Below are 22,733 nucleotides of genomic sequence, written 5' to 3' on the forward strand. Positions count from 1 at the left end.
ATGACGGACGGGCAGAGTGGTCGTCATATTAGCACCAAGCATCAAGTGTTATTATGGACTATGATGCGTTCAGGTTCCCGTATGACACAAGATATGCTTCAAGCTCTCTCCTGCACGTTTCCGACAGAGGAACCCCTTAGGATACATCGACATAAGAGGCCAGAGTTCTTAATTCAGTTAATGAAAGATATTTTCCAGTGTCGCTTCTTTGAACGCCCCGACTTCTTCGTCCAGTGGGTGAATGGCACTTCGCTGAACCATGAAAATCTGAGATTAAGGCTGTGTAAAGACCTGCCACGTCTATGCAGTGACGCCAGACTCACCGTGGCACTGTGTCAGACGGCGTGCGTGCAACTGGTACGGGTGGCAGCAGTGGAGCTGCGTTTGGCTATGGCCCTCCTTCAGGACTCTGCTCTTAGTGTTCGGATTGTGCACTTGGTGAGGGATCCACGCGCTCTTATGGCATCCAGAGAAGCGCTGCACTCGATAGGCAATGGTTTCGAGTTCGACGATGACGAAATAAACTCGACAACTATCTGCGACAGGTATACTCGCGACTTAGCGTCTGCCAGATTCCTCACTCAGCGCTTCCCCAGCAGGTATTAATTGTTTTCACCATGAATGAAAACCAACATTATACACATACACACCTCAAAGAATGCTGTTTTCATCAATGTAAATTTATATTGAAATTACTGTCATCACCACGGACTTAGCCACGCTGTCATGCATATCACACTATTTTCCAAAAGGAAAGCAGGGAAAAAGGAAAAGACCCCGTAAACTGAAAATCTGTTATCACGATTATGGACCAGTAGCCTACCCAGGTGTTCTGTTGCTAAGCATGAAAATACAGTACACAAAAGATATGTCCTTTTTGCTGACACGTTACACCACCAAAGTCCTGATGGTAGTGATGCTGGTATAGTAAAGTATCACCTATTGTGAGGCACAAACAAGTTACACATGTGTACGGCAGTAAATAGTCGTCTGTAGTGGCACAGGTACGAGACTCCTTTAACGAGTATGTTACGCAAATACATCTACGTGCCTATTACAAAACCTTCGAATTGTAAGCGAACATAGTAACATTATAATGTGGTTAAGTTTAGCTCCATACACAGCTGCTATTCAGTTAAAGCAGATAAGTTTGATAATAACGTAGTGCAAGTGCAAAACATTGATGTAGATTTATTATATAGGTACACCCTGCTGCGCTACGAGGACTTAGGGTTACACCCCGAGAGAGAGGTGCAGCGTCTCTACAAATTCCTGGACATCCCTTACACTTCCCAGGTGGCCAACAGAGTGACCTCTCACACCCTCGGCTTCATGAAATCGGAGTTCTGGCTCACCCACCCGTTCTCCACATTCAAGAACTCGTCTGCCAAGGTGTTCGCGTGGCGGGGTCAAATGGATTTCAGCGAGGTGACGCGGCTGCAGCAGGAGTGTGGTACCGTGTTGAGGGCTTATGGTTACCGCACCTACCCCACCCTGCACCTCTACCACGACCCTCATAACACACCCCTCCTGCCACTGCCCCCTCTCCTGTAACTGTACCACGCCTTCCCTCCCCACTCCCTTGCCTCATCTCTCCTGCAGCTGTACCACGTCTTCTCTCCCCATTCCTGAGCATTCTTTTCTCTTATCTCACTCCTCAGTGCTGCAATGATAATTTCTCTCTTGTTTATCGCTGCTCTCACCACTAGCCGGGGTTAACATCTGGCTAAGACTACTTTAATGTTGCGTTCAAACATGAGTGATAGGTGCAGGGGGGGGGGGGCACCTTCCACTCACTCGATGTGATGCTGTCTCTGAGTGACTACGCTGAGTAACAAACCAAAACTTTCAGCCCCAGAAATCATATACAACACTGGGTGCTAACCACGTATTAAAAAATGACGCCTGGTGGTCTAGTGGGTCAGGGCACTCCCATAGATGTGTCCCATAAATTTTTACATCGTAAGGGATGTTTGGGTTACTGCTCACTTACTGCCACTCGCGCACAGGCAACTGGTCGCCCTCGTCTCAAATGTTGGGGTTAAGTGGTCTTGCCCAGACCCTTACGATCCTTCAGGGGTAATAAAGGACTGCGTCATAGATATAAACTTGTCTTTGGATAATATATCAGGAAGAATAGGGTAGATTGGGGCGCTCACTATCCACTCACTCGATGTAGTGCTGCTCTTGGGTAATTGCCCTTTCCTCTCTTCCATCCTTCTTTCCTTCCTTCCTCTTCTGTCTTTCTTTCCTTCATTCTTTCCTCTTCCTCCTGCCACAGGTGACTCTACACTCCCTCTTCTATCTTTCTTTCCTTCATTGTCTCCTATTCTTTCTACCTATCGGTGACTCTACAATGAGTGATAACCCAAATGGTTTCCTGTCCACCAGGAAACCATTCAGCATGCTGGGTGGTATCCATATAACCAAATTATGTCGCCTGGTGGTTTAGCGGGTAATACACACGAATCAGATTGAACCTGTGCAGGTTTATATTCAAGGTATGGTTGGGGTTTACTGCTCACATAATGCCACTCAGGGATGAGTGAGGCTGGTCACTCTCATCTGAAATGTCAGGACCAAGTTGCCTAGACCCGGGCTCCTACGCTTCTCATGGGGCAACACAGGATTGGATGATTGCTGGATGTATGGAAGAAAAGGGAAGCAGACAGTTGAGATTACCATAGCCGTAAATCCCCGTTTGCCAAGGTTTGAAATACTATTAGTATATTGTTTAGTATGAGTTTTTTTTTTAATATTCGGACAACCACCAAACGATTTTATTTTAAAAATGTCTTGTAGTAAAGAGGTTGGAAAAGATTTTCGCTCACAACTTCAGTACAGTATGATTGCTTTCTTTAGCCTCTGTCAGACGATTATCCTGCAAGGGGAGGATACATCTCTAAGTGAAGGTGTTCAATAAGTACATGGCATATCCCACATCTTATACTTCACTGCTCCTCCAACTCCTTTGTCTGATTAGCTGCTCCAAGATTTCCTCTCCACCTATATGACACGACTCTCTCACCTGACAACTCTCTCTTCGTGCTGTGTCTAAGGCCATATTATTAATGCTGAGAGCACGAAGGTACTGATGATAGTATATGACTGACCTTTCTGTGTCGTTGCTGACTATCCCCTGGAATGTGGGATGGAGGTTGAAAATATTTAATAGTAACCAGAGCTCCATAAATGAACGTAAAAAAATATGGAACTGCTTATATCCTCGCGATCTCACCTTAACTTTGCAGCCGTATGAGTCTGATATAAACCTAATTAACGAAAAATTTCTGCCATCATTTACCAAGCCACTACATTTTTTCTCTCAGTAAGAGTAGGGCCAATCCATTTGGTTGCTACCATTCACCGGAAAGAATACATTGATAGCCTGGAGCAGGAATGTAATAAGGAAGCATTACCATTTATACTGATACGGTTGATATAATTTAAATTATTTCTTCTTCATCTTTATTTAGCTGTATATATACATCAAATAAATGGTAATTAATATTCTGGAAAATTATAATTCATCCAATAAATATATTCTACCTTTTACAAAGTTTCTCTTGTTTTCATCTTGCACCTCAAAGAAGGTGATCATAAAGTGTCATCCTTCATGGCTCTGTTTCTGATGATGGCCTCAATCAGTGTCGGTTTCAGTCTCGATATTTTTCCTCAATCACTGGCACTGCAACTATTTCCACTCTGTTGAAGCATGAACAGCAGAAACAAGACTTTTGAGGATGGTATTCCGTGTGGATTTGAGATGGACAGGGGGTGTAGGAAGGTGCTGTATGTGGATTTGATGAGGGTAGGGGGTGTAGGAAGGTGCTGTATATGGATCTGATAAGGGTAAGGGGTGTAGGAAGGTACTGTACGTGGATCTGATAAGGGTAGGGAAGTGTAGGAAGCTACTGTATATGGATCTGATAAGGGTAGGGGAGTGTAGGAAGGTATTTTATGTGGATCTGATAAAGGAAAGGCGTCAGTCCCTCAAATACTACGTCCCTTCCAATAGTTCTTACACTGAGTTACGGCCTACCTAAAACGTGACCCAGAGAAACGAAGTGTTCCCCAGTTTTTATCTCCGACCTACAGGACCCGACAAATTGCGATGGTATATCCCCAGTTACGGCTTCAGTAGGAACAGTGACTTTTTAGCCATTTTTCTCGTCCTGTTCAATCGTATACTGACTCCACCCTTTTGTTTTTTTGTATTACTTAAGCGTCAGTGAGGGAGATAAGGTGTGGCTTGGTTCACCTCAACTTTTCTCTCACATCTTCTGACTTCAGGGTCAAGTAAAGTCCTGTTGTTTCCAGCGTCTCAGCCCATTAGCTCTTGACATCTGTTCACTCGCAATGATTTCCCATGCTACTATCTCTCTGGCAGCCATAATTCATCCTTGTAATTTACTTATCAGCATTTTCGTGCTTCTGTTTATCATGCTTTTTCCTGGGGTGATGACTTTAGTTCTCTTGCTATATCGGTGTGTGTGTGTGTGTGTGTGTGTGTGTGTGTGTGTGTGTGTGTGTGTGTGTGTGTGTGTGTGTGTGTGTGTGTGTGTGTGTGTGTGTGTGTGTGTGTGTGTGTGTGTGTGTGTGTGTGTGTGTGTGTGTGTGTGACGTGGCATGTCTGTCTTTGCAATCACTCAAACTTTCCTCCTCCTTGCTGCTACTTCCATGTTACTGTCATTTATAACCCCTTCTTGACGTCATTTTTTTTTTAATATTTTTTCTCTATCTTCAGACGATGTTGTTCAGCAAACTGGTAACCTCTCATAGTGAATGGAGTTAGAAAAAGTCTCCAGTAACCCTGATCAATATGACGTCTTCTGTATTTCACTGTTACTACCGACAGGCAAGATGAATCAGTTAAGGGAGCGCATCCAGTAGCGAAGGAATAAGCTTTACATATGATGCGTGACACTGAGGCATAAAAAGATAAAAAGCTGAATTATCTGGACTAATATTGATAACAGTCTTGAATATTGGACTGACGGATGTTATCTCTGACGCCGAAACTCAAGATAAGATTAAGCATTAGTAAAGACGACTCAAGGTCGCTCCCGAGGATTTTTGACCCTCCTGATGTTATTTTGATTTTCCCTACTTTAAGGACACAGTAGGCTGGTTTCCCAGGTGAAGATTAGCCCTCAAGTACAGTGCACGTTCACTTGACACCTCTAATGCTGGCTAAGGTTGTAAGGAAGGTAAAGTTAATATAGCATGATGAGCATGTACTGAGGTGGGCTGACTTCTTGTTTTGTCAACACTTCTGAACTCGCTCATACCCTGTTGTATCACTTCAATAAACACACTTGCCATATATGGTTGACACTCATCCGGATTGTACACTGCTTTTTATTTGCCACAGACGTACAGATTAACACCTTTATTCCGAATGTGTTCTGTTTTTATTCTTGCTACTACCAGACGATTTATTTCAGATTAAAAGAACACCTTAGCATTAAAGGGGTCAATGAAAGCTAGACATAACCCCACCAACGAGATGAGTTTATCCTACGGTGAATAAAATCGTCTAGAGATAGCAATACTAAAATACAAAAACGTAATGGGACTGAAGGAGCAAAGCAACTGAGTGAGTGAGGTGGAGGGGGAAAGAGGGAGGGGGAGGCCGAGGATGAGATGGAGAGATGGGGTGGAGAGGTATATGAGAGAGGGGGGTGTGAGTTGGGAGCAGGGGAGTGAAATGGCGGGGGACAGGGCGACTTGGAGGCGATTTGTTTGTGGCCACCCCAAACGGGATTGAGGCGTCTGGCAATAGATAGATAGATAGATAGATAGACATTAGAAAGTAAATAATACTACAAATAAAAAAAAGTCAGAATATGAATGGGATTGTAATATGTTCCTATCTCTTTACCACAGAAGGCCTCCCTTAAGCTGAATAACATCATATGCCTTTACTATGAAAATGACAGAAAGAAAATGAAAGCAAGAGAAAGAAGGAAGGACAAGGAAAGAAAAAGATACACAAACCTAACAAAACTGTGTGGCAGTAAGAAAAACAAAAGACATCTTCATATTACATGGCTGACGCAAATGGATTACCACCCGCTGCAGCCCAGAGCATCACTTATCTAATTCTCAGTGGCAAACCGCACCTCCCCTTAAGCGGCAAATCGTGGGTCAGAAGTCTGTCGCCAGGGGGCAGGCACAGATGACCAAAGTCGCTATTTATAAACTTTCTTGAGCTTAAGCTGCATAAACGACTGCCTATTGATTTTATGTTCACTCATTAAAAAAACAAACACTTCACAACCAAACTACACTCTGTTCACTTTAACTAGGCTTAAAATTGCCATCGCTCCATCTTCAGTGCTGAGCTAAGACACGATATTAACACTAAAATATGGTGTTAGTCACGAAGAAGTGCTATGAATGGATGTGGAGCCGCAGTATTTTAACCCATCCCCGCCCCGGAGGGGCTCGGGAATGGGTATTGCTTGTAGGTTTGTCTGTTTGTTTGTCTGTCTGTCTGTCTGTTAACAACTTTACGCGAAAATTACTGGTGCGATGTTGACTAAAATTACAAGGACGATGGGCTATGACCTTCTGATCACCTGATTAAATTTTGGGCCAAATTGGGCCAAGGCCCAGGCTGTAGGCCCAGACAATGTAAACAAAAAAATGTAAGCAATATTCGTTTTTTCGCTATAACTCCTTTCAGACTGATCATATCGACATGAAACCAAAGCCCAAAGGTGTATCTTTCAAATCTGCATCCTATAACATGCCTCATTACATCAGGGGGGTCATCCCAAGTAAGCGGTAGGGGGCTCAATCTCTAGTGGGTCGGACCTAAAATTTCAAATGGGCATAAATTCGTCAATTTTCACCCGATTTACTCCAAACTTGATATGTGACATCTTTGACTAGATATCCTGTTGTGTTTATATGTCAGCACTAAAATGACTGGCGGGGACGGGTTTGCTGTGCCTTGGCACCACTTCTTGTTTATTCTATCAATGAGGTATGAAAAAAAAAATGCAAAAGAACGAAAGGCTCTACCTAATTAAGATGAATGAACTATAGTGTTAATATTAAAATGAAATAAATATTAGGAATAAACGTGATTCCGGTAGTAATTAACTTGTGGAGACTGACATATATAATTGGTTAAGATTCTTTGTATATATGGCCCAGGTGGTAACATTAGTTTGTTTTCTTCCTGGATGGCTAGTTTGTTGTGCTTAGAATATGAAGATTATCTTTGGTTTCCATGTTATTCATTTTTACACACACACACACACACACACACACACACACACACACACACACACACACACACACACACACACACACACTCTCTCTCTCTCTCTCTCTCTCTCTCTCTCTCTCTGCAACGCGGGTGAGTACGTTAATCTAAGAGTCTACAAGGAAAAGTGGCAGACAAAAACTGGAGGAGGATACTCTGTGGAATATTACGTGGCGAGCGACAACTCATCCCCTTTAATCCGGTGAAGTTGTAGATGAATCTTGCCACCTTCACACGATATAATCCAACTAAAGACAGACACGGGTAAAGACGGGTAAATAAAGGCCACATCTATCTCCTCCAGTTCGAAAAGTCTCCCCTAAGCTGAATAAAATCCTCAGGTACCAGCAAAGAGAAAAGAACAAATATTTTATAAAGCAAAGCAAAACTGTACAGACCACCACACAGCAGGACACTACGAAACCTACAAGATCACAGAAAAACAAATACAGTAATACCATCGCTAGCCCTAAAACGATATCGTTCACAATAATATAGTTAGTCCTAAAGTTGTTTTCGATCAGGTTTGCTAGGTAACCCATTTCGTTAGAACCATCCTCCTCCGACCCCTGTAATCAAGCCGTGCCTAGCTCAACCAGAACTCACTTTGAAGTGGAAAAATATGTCATCTCAGTGTCCAAGAGCCCCTGAATGCTGGGAGGGATAAGTCTGTGAGAAAGTTCGCCTATAATTCAATTGCGTCTACCTTACACCTGAGGCTTTCCCGTAGCATATCTCCCTGATGCATTTTATTAGGCAAACTTTTCTCCTCGATTGTACACCAAAGTAATAATAACAGGGCACTGGCTACAATGAAAAGATATATGAATGTTGTTAGTACACTTAATAAACCCAGAAATCAAAGGTTAAGTTGACTTCTCTCATCATGGTCAGTGTTAGCTCATACCGACGCTGAGTGATACAATGGAAGGGGTTGGGGGAGGGGGTTAAAGTGGGAAGAAGGGCGAATAGAGAGGTTATCATGGAGGGGAAGGGAAAGGGAGTGGGATGAAGTGGGGAGAAAGGTGGGTAGGGAGGTTATCATGGAGAGGAAGGGAAGTGTGCGAGGAGAGGTTTGGGGGCTCGGAGACTGTTTACAATCGGAAGCAAGGTAGAATACTATTACTGCATGCGGTAGGCGGTAAAACTGCCCGAATTACAGAGGAAAAAATAGCAACAATGTGGGACCAGGAAAAAACAGCCGGAGTAGTCCATGTACGCGACATACGAATCCTGCCCACAGAGCTTGTTTTACTATACTCTTAAAAACAAAAGTGGGAAATTTCTGAGTGGCATGTTAATATGGGCTGACTGTTATATCAGAATCGATGTATGTGTTCATGATTACTAAGATCCTGTACTATAACTTTTGCCTTACGTGGCCATCCTGTTTAACTTTCCCGGGACAGGCGTCATGGGAATAGAAGAAAGGAAGTGGCCAAAGATACGTGAATAACTAGTCATGAAAAGCGCCAGGGAAGAAAAAGTGCAGAGGCTGGGAGTAGTATCTGTTTTACTGGTGGTCACAGTGCTCTTGCTGACGTCTGTATGCAGTCATTTCTCCCGTCCAGCACAGGAGCTGATTCCAGATAGAAGTAAGCACAGTGGTCATGAGGAAAGGACGAAGCAGGTGGTGTTGTGGACAATGATGCGCTCAGGATCCCGGATGACACAAGCTATGCTGAAGGCCCTCCCCTGTACATTTCTGACGGAGGAACCACTGAGAAAACGCAGTCCAGGCGGGCCACAATTCTCCGTTCAGCTCCTGAAAGACATCTTCAACTGTCGTTTCTCCCAGCGTCCAGATTACTTCAGATACTGGGTAAATGGGTCACTTCCAAACGATTACAATGTGAAGGGTAGGTTATGTGCTGTGTTCCGGCAGCTGTGTTGGGACGCCAGGCTGACCGACGCCATGTGTGAGGTGGCGTGTGTGCGTCTGCTCAGAGTGGTAAGCGTTGATCTGGGCGAGACCAGGACCCTCCTGCAGGACCCCACCCTCAACGTCCGTGTTGTGCACTTGGTGAGGGACCCGCGTGCCCTCATGGCATCCAGAGAGAAACTGGAGTCACTCAGTCCGACTTATAAAGTCTTTCACGACGAAGAAATGAACTCAACAGTCATTTGCAATCGTTACATGCGGGACCTGAAATCGGCCATTTCCCTTGCCCATCGTCACCGAAGCAGGTACTGTATTACCGATATACATTGTAACATGGTAGTCTTTCGCTCATGTCACGTAGCTAGCATTCAACCCTTCGCTGTGTTTGCACATTTGTACGCAAATTCTCCTTCCATATTCATGCTCTCTGTTTCGCGGTGTTTACTTCCTCCTAGTACACTGTACTTTCTATCCACATGCATATTCACACCAGGTAGACACCCTCAGTACAACCACGTGTTATTTATATATATATATATATATATATATATATATATATATATATATATATATATATATATATATATATATATATATATACTGTATATATAAAAGGGTAACAAAAGGGAATGATCGCATTTGAGATGCATACAGATGTTGAGCATACCAGGTAAGGTGTATGGGAAAGCGACGATTGAAAGCGTAGCGTAACGTACAAAGCACCACATTACCGAGGAAGTGGTAGGTTACAAGTGTGACAGGAGATGTATGGGTTAGGAGATTTGCTTTAAGAAACGTGTGTGTAAGAGTTACTTAAAAAAGAGGGCACCAATGTACGGTCGGACTGAAAACTCTCATTCTGAGTCAGCTGCCCAAGATGCTAGACTTGGTCTTCAGGAATAAGATAAGAGAACGGGCAATAGTATTTGGGACGTTAGGAATCTGCGAAACGAGAAGTCAGTGTCTCATCAAGCAACAATAGGTATACATAATACAGACATGGCAATTCCATTAGTGCTGTATGGATGACAGACGTGGATTCTAAATGCCAGGGACCGGAAATGGGTGGAAGTGTGGGCAACGAAATGACTCAGGTCTACTGTCTGTATGAGGTGAAATTATCTGAATAATACTGAGAGGTGAGGAAGAACACACAGTATGATGGAAAAGGCAAAGTGTATTGAAGTGCTGGGGCGTGATTTTTTAAGATGGTATACAAATGCGAATTGGAGGGAGTGAGAGGAGGGGAGAGGCCAAGTAAATGAAATGATATTGTGAAAAATTTGAAGCAGAGAGGTCTAAGGAAATGAGATGAAATGGTTTATAGGAAGATGACTTCCTCTTAATGATCTTCAACAAGCACGAAATGAAACGACCGGGGAGAATAGCAACTCAGCAAGGCCTGGCTGTGGATATTTTAAAACTGCTCTGGTGTAGATCAGTTTTAAACAACAAAGAGGTTGATGGCGAATGAACGATGTTTTCTTCTATTTTCAGGCCCCACGCTGCTGGAGTAGATAACAGAGAGAATGAATTAAAGAAAATAATTGAGGTACTGTATTATAAAATAACTTCGGTTTGATACACAGGTACACTCTGCTGCGCTACGAGGACCTGGCTCTACAACCCGAGAGGGAGGTCCAACGCCTCTACAAATTCCTGGACCTCCCCTACAACGTCCAGGTGGCCAACACAGTGACTTCCCACACCCTCGGCTTCATGAAGGATGAGGTATGGCGAAAGGACCCATTTTCCACATACAAGAACTCATCTGCCACGGTCTTCGCGTGGCGGGGCGAGATGGACTTCAGCGAGGTGACACGGCTGCAGCAGGAGTGTGGCGTCGTGTTGAAGGCTTATGGATACCGCACCTTTCCCACCCCGCACCACTACCACGACCCTCAAAACACACCCCTCCTGCCACTGCCCCCTCTATTGTAGCCGTATCACGCCTTCCCTCCCCACTCCCCTGCCTCATCCCTCCTGCCACTGCCCCTTCTCTTGTAGCTGTACCACGTCTTCCCTCCCTACTCCTCTTCCTCACACCTCCTGCCACTTCCTCCATGCATGCAGCTGTACTATCACGAGCTAATGTTCGCCGACAGTCCCCTGCCAGCACTGTCCTGCCTTCCACATTCTCACTTCTCCTCGGACGTAAAAGAATATCCTTTCTTCTTACTCTCTTGTTGTGTGCTTGATCCTGCTGTTGCATACAGATATTTCAACACCTTTCATCCCCACAACCAGAAGAGAAGTGTCGGCGAAATTTTAATCATGATGGTACTACGTTTTTTCTGTTATCTCCCCTGTTTTACCTCTCCCGCTGCTGTACACTCACCTAATCCTTCCCATTGGATTTTACGCAGGAAGTCCATGTATTAAATTCATTACTCTGCAAGATAATTCGTGCTCCAGGGGGTAAAGACTTCCAGAGATTGTCTTTGTACCATAGCAGTAGTTCTCAACCATTATCTCTTCGTCACACATAGAACTTTAAGAACGTCTGTTGCTCACACTTTATTTGAGAATAATGTGAATCCCAAAAGGAGTGGAAATGTATTAATAAATTATCATTAAAAAAAACATAGCGACAGCAAATAGAAGAAAGCAAGCGCACATCGATGTAAAGTAGCCTACAGTACATAACGACACGATGCATGTAAAAATGAATTCCAAAAATTTCCCGCAGCTCTCTGATAAGCTACTTGAAACTTTCTAGGAGTGGCGTGAATAAAAGAGCAAGCTACATCCACGAACTGAAGATACTGATTAGTTATGAAGACATCGAATTAACCTCATTACGGTAGACTCTGTTTTGTATATGATAGCAATTAATTTCATACTATAACATTATTTTAGGTTCAACAATTAATATCAGCCACACTATTCAATCTGGTCACACTTATTGGTCACATTATGTTATCAGATCACACCAAATAACTACTTTGGTCACACCGGTGGACCCAAGGAGGTTTCATACCCTTCTTGGATGTGGCTCAGAACTATTGAGAACCACTTCTACAAGTTATGATTTCCGTTGCCTTTCGTTTTTTTTTCTTTCTTCTACATTTCTAATCATCAATATTGGCTACGTCTTAGTTCATTTTTCCACAAAAGAAAAGTGAACTAAGAAATACATTTACTTTTCACCTTACCAAAATTAAGGTATTTACATGGTATACACTTAAGACTCGTTTTTGCTCTGTCAGTGAGTTAACCCACTTGTAACAGAGGTATACCTGACACAGCTAATTTGGCGGTATTAGTGTTGGTGTGTTATTACTTTCTCATGCAAGTGTGAGCATTCGTTTCTTTCCTAATAAACCTGCTTGTTGATTATTTTAAGAGTCTTATTTCAAACCTCCGCTAATTCTTGAAACATGATCTTTCCTTCTGTATATAAATCAGATTATAAGAAAGCACATAGCAATTATCGATTTGACAGTGCAGTACGATAACATATTTGTAGTTAATTTACGGACGATCTTCCGTGTTTCAAGGTACTTTATCAGTAGGAGAAAGATATGAGAGATAGTAAACAGATTAAACGGAATGGCGCGGCTGGTGATTAGATTACTGTAGATAAATTAGTAACAGAACCAGCAGAACGAGTGAACTTCAGCCAAGACGAAGGAAAACTACAAAATACATACGAGTAGTTAAATAAAAAAAAAAATGATGAGGTTGAAAGAGGGTGAGGGGGGGGGGAGTCACGATATCGCCATCAAGAAGCAAACAATAGAGATAAAAAAGGGCTGTGAAAGAAGATGGACTGAAGAACGGGAGTGAGAAGCGAGGAAGGCGTGACGAGGGAGGAAGGAGGAAGAGTAAGAAAGGTCATGAAATGGAAGGAGGATGGATAAGAAAAGTAAAAAACTGGAATGTCTGGCTTCGGGCAAGGCTAAATCTCTCTCTCTCTCTCTTTCTCTCTCTCTCTCTCTCTCTACGGAAGATGAACAGAGGAAGGGAAAAAAATCGATACACCACATTTCAGGCGTCTCCCATTCATAAAAAATCTGCAACAGTTGGACTCGAACAGCTTAAGGTTTATGGATCGTATTTACATAGGATCTTGGCTAATTTACAGGATATTTACAGGATTTTGTCTCAACAGGGGCCGTATTCATAAAGGATCTAAGCCAATTTACGGGATATTTACAGGATTCTGGTCTCCACAATACAGGGATCTCTTTATAAAGGATCTTAACTAATTTACAGGATATTATATCTCTATAACAAAGGGGTCGTAGTTATAAAGGATCTTAACCAATTTTCAGGATATTTACAAGATTTTACAAGTGATACTTATAAAGGATCTTACCTAATTTACAAATTTTTACAAGTCTCTCCAACGTTTAAGTAGTATCGCAGGTCTTTTTTCTTTTTTTACCATATTTTATCATTTTAATATTTAGTTTGGTAGGCGTAGGAGTAAAGACAAAAGAATAAACAGGCAGCCTTTTTACACGACTTAAAAGCTTAGGAGGGTTTATAAGTACGGACCCACAAGGAGAATACTTCACTCACTTTTCCTCCTGGTAAGATTTTTTTGTGCGGTCTTAATTATCCCCTTCAACCCGATGGCGATTTTCTTCATGGTATTCGTGCTACCTCCAGACGACTTCAATTATTTTAGAAACTTATCTTTTTATCATTATTATTATTATTATTGTTTTTTTACGAGGAGGGGGAGGGGTTTATATAGCTTTGACGGACCCCTTCACTACAAAAGGTCTCCCCTGTGGTTACTAAAATCATCGACCATGAGAGGGTTAAGTGATGGCGACTGGGGACGTATAGTATGACGTAATGTGACTTTGACGTATAGTATGGCGTATAGTGTGACTGACGTATAGTATGGCGTATAGTGTGACTGACGTATAGTATGGCGTATAGTGTGACTGACGTATAGTATGGCGTATAGTGTGACTGACGTATAGTATGGCGTATAGTGTGACTGACGTATAGTATGGCGTATAGTGTGACTGACGTATAGTATGGCGTATAGTGTGACTCTGACGTATAGTATGACGTATAGTGTGACTCTGACGTATAGTATGACGTATAGTGTGACTCTGACGTATAGTATGACGTATAGTGTGACTCTGATGTATATTATGCTGTGAAACTTTATCGGTCACAAGCAACCTCTAAATATGTCGTGATCACAATGACCAATTACCTACAGTGTTTTCTCAAGTAATCAGACAAAACTAGACCCTGACGCTTAAATTTATTAACCATTCAGCTTTTAGTGCCACCCTAATGTAGAGCCATGTATGATAATAAGATGCAAAAGAACGTAAAGCTTAGTCAAATTAAGGAGAAAAAGCTACAATCATTAGGCTTAACTTTCAAGAGGGCTGGAAGACTTGAAACATCATTTTATTAGTTAGAAACCCGCACAGTGTAAACGGTTTATCGAATGTAACTGTACATGCTGGGTATGTTATACAGGGTGATTCACTACTCGGAGGCTCCAGACTAACCCAAATATTTTTTTTTTTTAATTAAAAAACAGATTTAAATGATACTCTGTACACATCAGCTTCAGTCTGTGTCAATCGTATACTGTCAATGAGAAACTCCAACATCTGCACTAACAGAGACATAAGCCGGAAATGAAATACTGCTCCCTTACCAATCATCCAGCACCATTTGCACAGTTGTTGTCGCTCAACCCTAGAGACCCTATAGGGCATTCTAGTCCGACAGAGTCCTGAATTCTTGTGTGGGATGCTGCCTTGCCCTGGCCTCCCCTACCCTGGCCTGACTTCCCCTGTCCTGCCCTCTACTTAACACCAGATTGACATCAATATAGCACTGGATTTTGTAGCAAGGGGTAAATCTGGCCATCTACTGAATACATGCTGACATCGATACAACTCTCGATTTCGTGGCAAAGGGAGGGGTCACCTCTGAATCAGCATTTCTTGGTGGGCTTTCCCTGTGTATGATGTAAAATTTTTCAAACGCAGTGCTCACAGGTATCTCCCGAGTTGAAGTGATCTTGATTAGCTTTCTACAATTGGAGTTTCTTTGGAAAGGATTATAGTTAAGACCTGAGATAAGCACTGTGAACTTATCATTAATTCTTTACCAGTAAGATTCATTATTCAGTATTCAACTACTTTACATTTGCTTTTATTGCTTTTATAAAAAGCAAGAGCGTTCTCGACTGCCTATCCAAGTAGCTTCGGATTATCGTCAGGACATGAAAAGCGGTTTCAGCTTCAGGAGAGCAAAATGACATTACTAAATCAATGGAAGGGGTGGGGGAGAACAGAAAAGGGTGGGCGGGGCAGACAGAAGTGTCACGGAATAAGAGGATTTAATTTAGAATTCTTAAAGAACAAGAAAGGATGCAAGTGGTTCACCATACAGTTTGCGTCTTGAGGGACGGCTACACAGAATCGAAGAAGTTTATAAAATTCATTATAAGTATGAATTAAAAAAAAAGAAAAAAAAATATTAATCGCCAAGAGCAGTCAAATAAATGATCCGGACAGTATTAGGGTGTCTGTCTGTCTGTATGTATGTAGGTCCGTGTGTGCACTCATACATAGGACGAACGGAAAGTCTCTTCCTGATTCAGACTCCTCTCCCGTCACAACCTCTTTGCTCCGCCCATCCAAGCCTGGGCCAGCCTCTCTCCTCCCTCCATATACTGTAAAAACAGCCAGCCTACCAAGGGTCGCCTCTGCCCTGCGGTGCCGCTGTCAGTGTGTGCTGGGCTCCCTGTCGATGTATCACAAGAGAAAGACTTAGATTAACTCGCTGATGGTCGTGACAACTCTAGTACTCTATTACAGCCAGCGCCAGACGATTTTACTGAGTTATGAGTGAGTCAAATGAGGCGCAGGGTGAAAATATTGGAACAATTTATTCTCTCATCACTGGGACAACTCTAGTATTCTATTCCGGCTAACGCTAAACGATTTTATGCACTTAATAGTGAGTCTCAAGAACCTGTTGTTAACAGTGGTGACATTCTCTCAAGGTCGAGAAAACTCTAGAATTGCATTTTAGCTACCCTCGGACGTTTACCTTCAGCTGAGAGTGAGCTATAGGAGCCCAAGTATTAATCTCATGTGTGAGGAAGAGCAGGCCGGACAACCCTGTGTGCCACCAGCTGTCATGGCCGTAATGACAAGAGTAATAAAGAGGCTGAGAGTGTTGGTGCCATTACTCTTAGTGACGGTGATGATAATGTCAGCTCTTTATCTCTTCTGCTCTCTTCAATTCCATGAAGTGAAGCCGTCGAGGAATATACAATGTAATCATGAGGCTGCTGGCATGAAACAGCAGGTGGTGTTGTGGACAATGATGCGTTCAGGGTCCCGGGTGACACAGGAGATGCTTACAGTTCTCCCGTGTTCCTTTCTGACAGAGGAACCACTGAGACAATACAGACAGAAAGGAGCAGAGTTTGCTGTTCAGCTATTGAAAGACATTTTCCAGTGCCATTTCTCCCGTCAACCCGATTACTTCAGTCAGTGGATTAATGGGTCCTTCCCAAATGAACAAGAAGTGACCTTGGTCATGTGCACGGAATTCCCGTGGCTGTGTAGGGACGCTGGGCTGACGGACGCCATGTGTGAGGCGTCGTGCTTGCGTCTGGTGAGAGTTGCAGCCATTCAGCTGGACATGGCCAGGACCCTCCTAGAGGACCCCACCCTCACCATCCGTGTTGTGCATTTGGTGAGGGATCCACGGGCCCTCATAGCATCCAGACACAAACTCCAATCTTTGTATAATGGTATAAACTTTAATGTCTACCAGGATGACGAGATCAATTCGAGACTCATCTGCGACCGGTACATTCACGATCTGGACTCTGCCAGGTTTCTGGCTCGACACCACCCCAGCAGGTACTTGTCTTATAAGGTAATACTGATCCTCTGCCACCGCAGCTTTTCTTGGGGTATGCGCTTCTGACATCCATATGCTAAATTCATGAAATAAATGCATTATATAGCCTACAGGTGACTGCATACTGCCTCTAGTTAAAAATACTCTGTTTATTGCTAAGTCTGCAGCAATCTGAACACTCAGCACTGCATAACAATTGCATACCCCCAACCCTGGATTCCCCCCCGATCTTCTAGGGCATAACTTTGTTTCAGTTACCGCTTCTCGTAGGAGATGGGAGGACTGGATTTTCACACATGGACTGATAAATCAGGACACTTCACTAGCCCCAGAACATCCATTTATCACAAGACTGAATACTAAGCATATAGTTTCCTGTGTCACCTCCGTATCTCGTACAAACTAAACATCATGGATACCGAATAGTACCCGTACATAATAATGAACTGAGGCCTAATGATTTGAAATTAATCTTGTATTACATCTGCATGACTAGGATCAATACATGATAGTCATGCTGAAATATTTCCATATATACACTCCTTCAAAGCTCTTTTCGCTGGCTTCCCCAGGTGAGAATTTAACCACTCACATTACCTCTGTGGTAATTATAGTGACATCATGCACACACCTAAAGGTTCTCCACATGCTTGTGACTTTCCTGAGCGTAGAACGGATAAAGGTATGAAGAGAAAAAAAAAACGGTTGAAGAAATTTAGACACGAGGAAAAACAAAGAAGATAAATGCATTCAGGACACGAATGAGAAAAACTAAAAGATTAGTAGAGAATAGCTGAGGGTCCTGCAGTGTTTTGGAGGTGGAGGTATTTCAGTTCTGGGTGACGGAAACACATTTTTTATATATCCGGAACGAAGTAATAAAGGCATGACAAAGTGGGGAAATGTAAGTCGGCGTGCGGTAAACAGACATGAGAACGCCGTGACGGATAAGGCTGAAGTGGATACTAAATGGAGAAAACACTTTGCATGGCTGTATGTGGACAATGCTACTAAAGCAATGACAAGACAGTGTCGGATGTTCACAGCATGATACGAGAGGCAGAGAAATGTGTATAATTTGGTAAAACAGAAGTAACTGCATATAGTGAAGAAAATCATCAGAGGTACAATACACTACATTAGCAGTGCAGAAGCAAGGATGACGGATTGTGTGAAGAATTGGGTTTTAATGTGCAACAAAAAGTAAAAAGCCTTATGAGAAGTGGAAAAGTAAATGGCTGCATAAATATGCTTATGAAAGTACAGGAAAATCTGGATTTTTTAAAAGGCTAAATCTGAATTATGGTAGGGAAGGGCCTAAAGGCAAATAATGTAACAAAGATAACGCGTGTGCAATGTGAGGAATGACAGTACCTGATGGTATCTGAGGAAGCCCGCACAGGGCAAAACATAGTCCCCCCACCAAGAATAAAAGAAAACAAAATAAAATAAAATAAATAAAAATAAGTAATAGAATAAAAATAGCTTTCCTAAAAAAAAAAAAAAAAAAAAAACTGTGCTTTAATTTCTCTGGAGATGGAATTCGTTGGTGTACATGAATGAAATGCTTGCAGTGTTCGAACAGGCCAGTGCATTTGGAGGGTCACCACTTTCGACAGCGGAGGCCCTCCAAGCTGGGTGGAAGGCGGAGGGGGAAGGGGAGGTGAGCTATGCTGGATGCTACAAGCCTCCTTCGGTAAATAATTTTGAAATCAGGCCAATATGTGGCCAAATGCAGTGGGAAACAGATACCAGAGCACTATTCAGAGTTTTAGGATGCAGTATCCCCAATATACTACACATTTTTTAAGAGTCGGTTTCGTAACACTTCCTCCAAATTTTTAGTTAGCATCGGATGAAAATCGTTCGTTATTTAAAGACCAGAACTATCCTCACGGCTGCCGTGAGTAGTCTATAGTTCCGGCCATGTTAAAATGAAGAATTTTCTCCAACTTTAACTAATATTGATGCAATATTGATGCAATTGTGAACGAACCGCACATGACAACACTGTCTAGGTATGAGGTTCATAGGTTAAACGTTAATGTTATGGGGCAAGCTATAAGTTGTCTTTGTTTTGTGCCTTTGATTTTCAGCCTATTGTTCTGAAAACTATTCGGTTTCGTCATAGGCTACCTTGCAACAGCTCCACCAAATTTGGATAATATCGGATTATAAAAGTTTCTTTTTGTCACGGACGGAATTAATCCCACGGCCTCCGTTAGAACAGTTCCAACCCTGCTAAATCGAAGTTTTTCTCCGATTTCAACCAAATTCAGTGGCATTAACGGACGACATATGACGACATTTACACAAGACAAGTTCAAAGTTGACCTTGCCTTGTGACCTTGATCTTTCAATTATTGAACTCGAAAACAGTTATGGACTAGACTCGCGTGGAAGAACAGTTGGCAAAAGGAGCGGGTGTGTGACGTCTTGATAAAAGTGCATGCAGTAGGAAATGAATAATATATTACTTTACAATGCTGATTGTCTTAAAACGTAAAAAATGATACAAATAGACTGGTCAGTAGAGACATGAGTCTGTGATGATCAACTTATTGCACCAAAGTCGGCTTTAAATGTATAATGACATTATTTGAAATAACTGATGAACTCATAAACGTTTACGGCTATTTCTCCCTTCGTTCACTGACTAATTTGTTGCTTCTGGTGGAAAGATGAGCGTGGAGAACGAGTATAATGGCAGAAGGCAAACTGTGTATACAAATACTCGCAGACCTTATGCTCAGGGAAAGTCTCTCTCATGTTTGTTACTACTGGTACATTAATCTAGTACATTTACAACATAAAAGTACAAGTAAACCAAGGAAACTTGGAAATTATTATGGTACAATACTATGCAGTACATTAACCTGGACTGTGATACAGGTACACGTTGTTACGCTACGAGGACTTGGCGCTACACCCCCAGAAGGAGGTACGGAGACTGTATAACTTCCTGAACCTTCCCTACACTGCCCAGGTAGCCAACACGGTAGCTACTCGCACCCTTGGGATCCGGAAAGACGAACATGGAACAATTTATCCATATTCAGCATACAAGAACTCGTCTGCTACAGTGTTCGGATGGCAGGATCAGATGGGTTTCAGTGAAGTGACGCGGCTACAGCAGGAGTGTGGCGCCGTGTTGAAGGCTTATGGTTACCGCACCTTCCCCACCCTGCACCACTACCACGACCCTCATAACACACCCCTCCTGCCATTGCCTCCTCTCCTGTAGCTGTACCACACCTTCCCTTTCCACTCCCGTGCCTCACCCTTCCTGCCACTGCTTCTCTCCTGTAGCTGTAGCACGCTTTCCCTTCCCACTCTCCCGCCTCACCTCTTGCCACTGCCACTGCTTCCTATTCTGTAGTTTTACAAGGCCTTTCGGAAAGAAGGGTCGTTGTGTGCATCGACAATATTGACACTAGTGTATCTCTTACCTGTACAAGCCTCTTTCGTTTTCTGTGTTAACCTTTCACAGAAAACAATTTAGCTGGTACACTGAAGTCTTCCTCTGTGGCACTATATGTGATTTATACATTAAGCTTAGTGTTCATGGCACTCATGAGGGCGATATGCCCGGCGGGTATGTTCTGCTCGGGGCATGACTGTGAGAACAAAACAACTAAGATAATTCTGAGTCGATTTTAATCAAACTTGGTGGGAAAGTTAAGCTAGACAAATGTTTGACTTATAGTTTTTAGAACATCAGACGAAAGGTCAAGGTCACATAACAAGGCCAGTTTTGAAGTTCTGATTCTGTTTAAGTCAAATTTGATAGGAGGTCTGCAGGCAGGGCAAGAAAGAGAGGCGCTGATTCTGAGTACATCAATCAAAGGTCAAGGTCACAGGACAAGGTTTTGATCCGTGTTAGTCTGTGTGAACTACATAACTAAAACACACTTGGTGAAAGTGTTGAGGATCAGCCAACGGGTCGACCTATTGTTTTTTAGAACAATAGGATTGAGGTCTGGGACACACTGCAACGTCAGCTTAAATACTGTTTATCTGATATTGACCATACCTGGCGGAAGGGTCCAGAGCAAGGCAAGAATGAAGGGATTCAATATATACTGAGAATAACCAGGAACAGGTCAAGATCACAGGGTAAGATCAAAGTTCGGCCTATGAGTGTTGTAATGTACTTGTATTTACTTGATGTTTGTCAGCATCTGTTTTCCTAGCCTACAGTACACTGGTTTAACAGGGGAAAGGGCGATTGTGATCTGGTAAATATTAAAACCTGAATATCTCTTCATTACCAGTCACAATTGAATTTTCCGTGTTTACTTCAGTACCCTCGTTGGCTTACAGCGCAAACTGTAACGAAGTGTTCTTTGATGCTCTTTAATTTTTCAGAAGTGTGACTGTTTAACTTCGAAATCAAAGCTCATACATCTACAGCATAACATTATATAGCAACATACCGATACCAGAATCATAATGAGTGTATAATAATGGTATATGCATGAGGAATATAATCAAAATAGAATAATATACACGTAAAATCCGCTGTTTGTATGTCTGAAATCAGAGTCTACCTACCAAAAGCAATATTATAACATGTAGCACTATAAGACCCCGCTGAATGCTAATAATGAAATAGGCATAAAAGGCATACGTTAAGAAAATCGTAACTGCAGTGTAAATTTGACTGTATTAGCTCTGGGACCAAAATATAGTTAGCAGCAAAATAACACGCAACATCATAACAGAATATAATGTATGATAAAAAAAACAAACAGGTATAAGAGCATACAATAAAAGAAGACTTAGTAACGTGACATCTTTTTCTTTTTCTTTTACTTTTTTTTTTAAATTCATTCTTGCTACCTGCAGCCGATATACTTCACAGGGGAGACAAAGGTGAAATAATTACTGAAAGCTAATTCCAACCCTTTCAATTCGAAAACTCTCCTAAGCTGAAGATCATCACTTGTACTACAGACATCCAGAAAATACACTCATATCCCCGTATTGGAGTTCACTATTTTACTCCGAAGGTATTCATTCTATTATTATCACCTAGCGATTTTATTCAGCTTTGGAGAACCTTTTTTTTAATGAAGGGGTTAGAAAGAGCCTTCATAATCCCCACCACTACCCGAGGTCTGTCTTTAGCTGAATTAAATCGTCTGAAAATAAAAAGATAATAAAATCGTCATCGTAGGGTAGGGGTTAAAACACCTCTCTCTCTCTCTCTCTCTAATCACCACTAGCTAACAAAAAGCGAGGAGGACACTACACAGCCATCAGTCATTCATAGTAGGCATCTATCAGTCGTCCACAGTTGCATGCAGAGATCATCAACGTCTTATTTTGCTGCCCCTCCCACCCCTTCTTATTTTTTTTTTTTTTTCATTTTTTAAAAAATAAAGTCACGTATTTCTTTCCCTCACGTTTCGGTTGCAGGATTATCTCACAAACAGAAGAAAGATACAATGGGTGGGAGAGAAACACAGTATTGAGCTCAGTTTCTTTCTTTATGGACTACACGGAAGCCAGCATCAGTGCAAAACGTCAGAGAAATATGGAAAATTCCCTCACCCAAGAGATCTTACATTCATTTTCTTCTTGCTACCTCCTGATGACTTAACTAAACTTATGAAAGCCCTCTCTGGCTGATGGGGGTATAGAAGGCTATATCTAACCCATCCAGCTCCATAATCCATCCTGAAGCTGAATAAAATC

The 22,733-nt window shown here is 42.3% G+C and overlaps 3 protein-coding genes across 3 annotated transcripts; all 3 read left to right on the top strand.

Annotated features, from left to right (window-relative positions):
- On the top strand, nt 1-1,554 carry LOC145392482 (carbohydrate sulfotransferase 1-like). Its single transcript, XM_080266876.1, has 2 exons — nt 1-599; nt 1,203-1,554. The coding sequence occupies exons 1-2, from the start codon at nt 1-3 to the stop codon at nt 1,552-1,554; spliced, it is 951 nt and encodes a 316-aa protein (XP_080123002.1).
- A 7,187-nt stretch (nt 1,555-8,741) lies between these two features.
- Nucleotides 8,742-11,102, top strand: LOC145392483 (carbohydrate sulfotransferase 1-like). Its single transcript, XM_080266877.1, has 2 exons — nt 8,742-9,466; nt 10,751-11,102. Exons 1-2 carry the CDS (start codon nt 8,742-8,744, stop codon nt 11,100-11,102), a joined length of 1,077 nt encoding a protein of 358 aa, XP_080123003.1.
- A 5,205-nt stretch (nt 11,103-16,307) lies between these two features.
- LOC145392484 (carbohydrate sulfotransferase 1-like) lies at nt 16,308-20,277 on the top strand. Its single transcript, XM_080266878.1, has 2 exons — nt 16,308-17,032; nt 19,926-20,277. The coding sequence occupies exons 1-2, from the start codon at nt 16,308-16,310 to the stop codon at nt 20,275-20,277; spliced, it is 1,077 nt and encodes a 358-aa protein (XP_080123004.1).
- Nucleotides 20,278-22,733: the final 2,456 nt, after the last annotated feature.

This window comes from Coenobita brevimanus, chromosome 22, assembly GCF_032717465.1.
Source record: "Coenobita brevimanus isolate Jiangsu-jjx chromosome 22, ASM3271746v2, whole genome shotgun sequence".
NCBI lineage: Eukaryota > Metazoa > Arthropoda > Malacostraca > Decapoda > Coenobitidae > Coenobita > Coenobita brevimanus.

Bases quoted from the DNA above. Each gene is read 5' to 3' on its own strand.
- LOC145392484 (XM_080266878.1), top strand. From the start codon at position 16,308: ATGACAAGAGTAATAAAGAGGCTGAGAGTGTTGGTGCCATTACTCTTA. The intron at 17,033-19,925 runs GTACTTGTCTTA...ACTGTGATACAG, and splicing joins GCTCGACACCACCCCAGCAG to GTACACGTTGTTACGCTACG.
- LOC145392482 (XM_080266876.1), top strand. From the start codon at position 1: ATGACGGACGGGCAGAGTGGTCGTCATATTAGCACCAAGCATCAAGTG. The intron at 600-1,202 runs GTATTAATTGTT...TTTATTATATAG, and splicing joins ACTCAGCGCTTCCCCAGCAG to GTACACCCTGCTGCGCTACG.
- LOC145392483 (XM_080266877.1), top strand. From the start codon at position 8,742: ATGAAAAGCGCCAGGGAAGAAAAAGTGCAGAGGCTGGGAGTAGTATCT. The intron at 9,467-10,750 runs GTACTGTATTAC...TTTGATACACAG, and splicing joins GCCCATCGTCACCGAAGCAG to GTACACTCTGCTGCGCTACG.